Here is a 5138-nt window from a genome sequence, read left to right as displayed (position 1 = left end):
ATTAGATGTAGCTCGTCTGTGTTGGGACATTCTTTTGAACAGTGGCTGCGTGTTAATTAGGTGTCAACGATAGCCATGTGATGTGAGTATCAGTCACATGGAGGCAGGGCTTAAAAGCCTGAATTTTGCCTGAAACTCTCAGACTGAAGAAGTCTCTTGGAGAAGAGACGAAACGTTTCATTAAAGAAGAACCCGTCCAGAAGACCTATACAATTTTTTTCTTCTTAAATAATTAAGCTGGATGAAATAAAGAAGACAACATATTTTGTATAAGTTAAACGTTCACACAGCCTTCAGTTGGTGCTGATTAATCCATAAATTCTGGTCACCTTCTTAGGTGCCATTTATACTCATATTTATAGTTACATTGTTTTTAAGTAAATGATTGGTTTTGAAACAGGGGTCAAAGGTTAAAGTCAGGATAAAATTTTAGGGAAATAAGTCAGACACATACATATATCTCTGAAACGTTAAGAATTTAGAGAACATCAGCCTGACCTCAAACTACAGAAGGTTTTAATAAACTTCAGTAGATCAACTCATCAATGCTGGGGCAGCTGTTAAGAAGAGAACCACGGTCCGTGGCTTCTGTTCATATCCACAAAGTTACGGGTGTGTAGTGACCAAAAATACAAAAGCAAGAATGAACCCAGAGCCCCTTCAAAGAAGTGCACATTCTTCATGTTTTGTGCCATAATGGATCCTGATCCCATCAGAGATGCTGACTCCTGCGTGCTGAGAAGAAGCTGCACGGTTCATCTTCTCTTTGACCTGAAACATGGGATGTTTCTGGTTCTCACAGGAAACCACAGCGCAGCACATCTTTCTGCTAGGACTCATTCTGAGCTGGAACAGTGGAAGAACAGAAACGTTGTACAAACCTACGTGCTGAAGGGAAATAAATCATCCTGAGCTTTATTGACGGAGGTTTTCTGATCCATGCTGTGATTTCTACAACAGACTGTTTTTAATGCAGCGMTGCCTAAAACATCTGAAACATTCAGCTTATATTTCTTCAATCTGAAGGTTGTTGGTTTAATTTCCAAACCTAAAACTTATATTTCTGTCTTTAAGAACTTCTGATGAGAAATGGTTCAAAACGAGCACTTTGAGTGTAAACTGGAGCACTTTTCTAAAGAGCTACATGTGCAGTGTGAGCTGTGATCTACCTTGGCCAGTTCCCAGTGGTCTGTCCTCCAGTGTGGAGGGTAACAGTTTGCCCAGTTGATGTTGGCGTCAGGCTGTCTGTGGTGTCCCAGGATCACTTTCTGCCACTCTGAACACACCCTGCAGGACGAGGAAAGCTGCAAATCCAGACACACTCGYATAAAGCATGCAAGTTATGACAGAACATCAAGAAAACATCTGCACGGTTAGTCATGTGATCAGAGGAAACACAGGAAACCAAAGCCAAGGTTGTTTGGTGATTTGCCACAAGTGGCTCCAAACAACAACAACAACAACAACAACAACAACAACAACAACAACAACAACAACAACAACAACAACAACAACAGGTTGATATTATGATACCGTATTCCTTCGGGGTTTGCATGATGAAGGTGTGTGACATGGAGTCCGCAGCAGAGAGTGCTGGTTGAGCAGATCTCCGTGGAAAGCTCTCATCTGGTGGTCAGTGAACGGGTGGAGGCCATCCTTCAGGATGAGCAGACACCGACCTGCTTTCAGCCAGTTTTTGTACTCTCTGTCGTTCAGACGGACCGTCAGCTCCTCAYGAACCATCTCCGCTTTACTTCCTGAAGGAGCGGAGAAGAAAGGGGCGGGGCTAGTGCCGCTCAGTCTGCGTGCAATCCCTGCCGCGGCCACGAGATGGTGCTGTGGGCTTTGTTACTGAACGTGTTTGCTGCTTTGATCTCAAACAAGCTACAGCTTCACATGTTGGTGAAAAAAAATGTTAATTTTCTTTTTTTTTTACTTTGATATATAAAAATTAATAGAATATAATATTTTAGGAAGGTGTAAAACACTTTTATAACAATTCAGGATTAAAAAATGAATTGCTCACTAATTTTGTCTCAGTGAATATTAACCATGACACAAATACCATTTGAGAAATGTGGACAGCATAAGATGAAACAATCCTCTGCTTCAAGCAATAAAGCTAGAATACCATGATAAATCACCAACCGACAGCTGGTGAAAATATAAAATCATTTCATGAAACTTTATTTTGCTTTGTACAAACACTCCTGTGCATCGAGTCTGAAGATTCTCTGGAAGCGTCCCAGTAACTTTACAGATCCTGTCATCCAATGAGATCCAAGCATTTTAGTAAATGTTGGAGGAAGCCGTTTTCAATTTTCAGCAGTGAGTGCATGACACAAGGATAGCTCTCTAAAACGCTGCATTGCTCCGAGAAATGTTTTCTTCATCTTTAGTTTTAAGGAAGAACAAGTGAATTGAACATTTTTTTTAAAAGACTTGCATAAACAACCCTATGGGGACATTTTCTTCCATAAAGTAATAGAAAGGGCTGTGCCACATGTTTTATCTTTATGTAAGAGTGGATCTGATCCACTTATGACCATTCTTTTTTCTTTTCTTTTCTTATTTTGCATAATTGTCACATGGTTGTGAATGTTTCTGGTTTCGTGTGCTGTACAGTACACCATCAGAAGAATTCAGGAGCTGTTTTGTCAATCAAACCACTGTCCTTTTATCATACAGGATGTTTTGAAGACTCAGTTTTACTGGTTGCCCCTCACACCTTCAGCTGATTTATACCTTTAGTTGCATTTACGAAACCTTTATCCTTACAGTTAAACCAATGCTTTTTAAATCCACACATACCTCTGAGGCTACATCACCTCCAGCTGATGACTGATGACTGATTTTATAGATAATATTTTGTAAACTGGTGGCTAGTCTCTGTGCAGTGCTTCACTGCAAAATCCCATAAGACATATTTTAAGAGTAGTACACTCAGGCCGTGTTTCAGCAAAATGTTCAGCAGTTAAAGTGTGATTCTCTATGAGGTTGTTTTCTCTGTAAGAATAGTTAAAAAGTCTTACAAACCAGTAACYGATGGTATGGTGGTCTGTTTTGCAGACGTTGTGAATTGAAATGTTTGACTTTTAGACTTGTTGTAGAATTGTTTTATTATGAATTTGTGCAAGATAATCGCTTCAAAATTAGGACAGTCTTCAAAAGTATGTAATATTTCAGGRGGCTGCACCCTAACATCCAAACTACAAACTAACATGTTTTCCATTATTTAGCTCAGAGGTTCTCAAACTGGGGTCCCAGGAACCCCAGGGGTCAATGAGCAGTGTCTTGGGGGTCCTCAAAATTTTTTTCAATAAATTAATTAGGTTTTTATTTTAAAAATTGCATATATGGAACAATGCACTGATAAAACAAACATACTAAACCAAATAAAAATATTATTGTGGCATTTAGGGGTTAAAATGACAGTAAATTATTTTTAAAGCAGCATGGGGTTCACAAGAGGGTCCCTGGAATTTTTTCACCCCTGTWAGGGGTCCCCAGATCCAAAACGTTTGAAAACCCCTTGTAACTCACTGAGTGTTAACATTTTTCCACTAACATCTTATTGTTATTTAGCTCACTGCTCTTACATTTAGCTAATTTTTACTAAATGTTAAATTTAAATGTTAAAAAAATATATGTACATATTAAATCCTAAATCTAAAAGTGTAAATCTAAGTGTAAATTTTACATCTTAAATGTTGAAGTTCACATTGACGTATTTTGTAATGGAATGCAGCCTTTGTTGTTAGTGCTCGGCTCACGTTATGACATCATCATCCTGAGACAAAACTAACTGCTGGTGCTGGCTTTTGTCCTAGGTCAGGGGTCTGAAACCTTTATGATCAAAGGAGCCATTTCTGCTACTTAACTCACTGATATTTTTTTTTATTGGTCTAGAGCCGCAAAACAGGCTACAACTGATTTTCAATTGGTGGTCCGTGGGCCATTTTGAGGCCTTTTCAGGAACCTTTCTGGCCAGTGGAGCTGACATTATAAAACTAAAAAATATATCATGAATTTTATAATTTATTATTACTATCACACAATCAGGACAAATGAAAGACGATATTCACGTAAACAAGAAAAATATAGTATAGTTTACACCGAATTTCACAACTAGTACAACTGAACTATTTAGGCTTTTTTTTCTAATTATTATTATGTAGTCTTCAATTTTTTTGAAAGGTAATTCTGATGTATTTGAGAAAAAGATCATAGAAAGGCATTGGATTTTTAAGCACACAACAGGCTAGCATACACTAACATGTTTTACTTATTGATCACATTTGTATGCGTGTGTGATATTTTAATAGTATGTATGAGCAAATATAGTCTTGTGAGTGTGTKTACAAACTGCATGTACAAACATTTCTGCCAGAAGTGTGTAAGTTTCAGTTTCTCAGATGAGGACAACAATCAGAAAGTAACAGAGACTGTTGCTGCTAACATTATTATTCTTAATATATTACGTTAATGCCAAAAAGCAATATAACAACAGGACTTATGATTCTGTACTTTTCCTCCTGCCTTCCTCTTCGAGCAGAACACCAGGATGTTTGAGCTTCAGCTGTTCGTTCATTGCGGTAGTGCTACTATGCTAGGCTAACTCCATTTTACAGAGTCAACAACCAAACAAGCCCTTTTCTTTCGSATTAAAATACTTCAACACTTTGACGTCTTTGGACGTTTCCTTGGCTGAACTCCGTCATCGGGGTCTTCTTCACGTGTACTGCTCAGACCGAGTGTCGCCATTTTCTTTGCCTTCTCCTCTTTCGATGTATTCACGTAAAACGACGTGTCGATGGTATGTTGTGCGTGTCGACGTATTTATGCAGCCGATGTAACCGATGACGTTGACTAGTCGGAACAGCACTATTTAGAACCATCAGAAATGTTGTCAAAATAAGCTAGCTGTCACATGCTCTCGTCCTGACCCCCACAGCCCCCCCACCTTAGTAAAGGTGAATGGAATGGCACGATTCTAAAAATCAGAATGACATCGACTCAATCCATGGGCTGGGTCCTCATGAGGACCCAGCCTAGCTGGGCCACRYAGGCCACATCCTTGCTTGGCCGGGTAGGATGCTCAAAACTGCTGCGAAATGAGACGGTCCAGCCTTCGCCTG

General features: G+C 39.2%; 1 protein-coding gene across 1 annotated transcript in view; it reads right to left on the bottom strand.

Annotated features, from left to right (window-relative positions):
• Nucleotides 1-1801, bottom strand: part of LOC106511145 (uncharacterized protein CXorf38 homolog) — a 4998-nt gene extending 3197 nt beyond the window's left edge. The window contains exons 1-2 of the mRNA XM_013999891.1: nt 1534-1801; nt 1170-1304 (exon numbers count right to left, since the gene is read on the bottom strand). Coding sequence (XP_013855345.1) covers nt 1170-1304; nt 1534-1743 — 345 coding nt within the window. The 5' untranslated portion in view covers nt 1744-1801. The remainder of the gene's footprint in view (nt 1-1169; nt 1305-1533) is intronic.
• Nucleotides 1802-5138: the final 3337 nt, after the last annotated feature.

Source organism: Austrofundulus limnaeus, unplaced genomic scaffold (assembly GCF_001266775.1).
Source record: "Austrofundulus limnaeus strain Quisiro unplaced genomic scaffold, Austrofundulus_limnaeus-1.0 Scaffold2546, whole genome shotgun sequence".
NCBI lineage: Eukaryota > Metazoa > Chordata > Actinopteri > Cyprinodontiformes > Rivulidae > Austrofundulus > Austrofundulus limnaeus.
The sequence above is the reverse complement of the archived record's forward strand: the minus strand, read 5'-3'. Positions and strand labels throughout refer to the sequence as shown.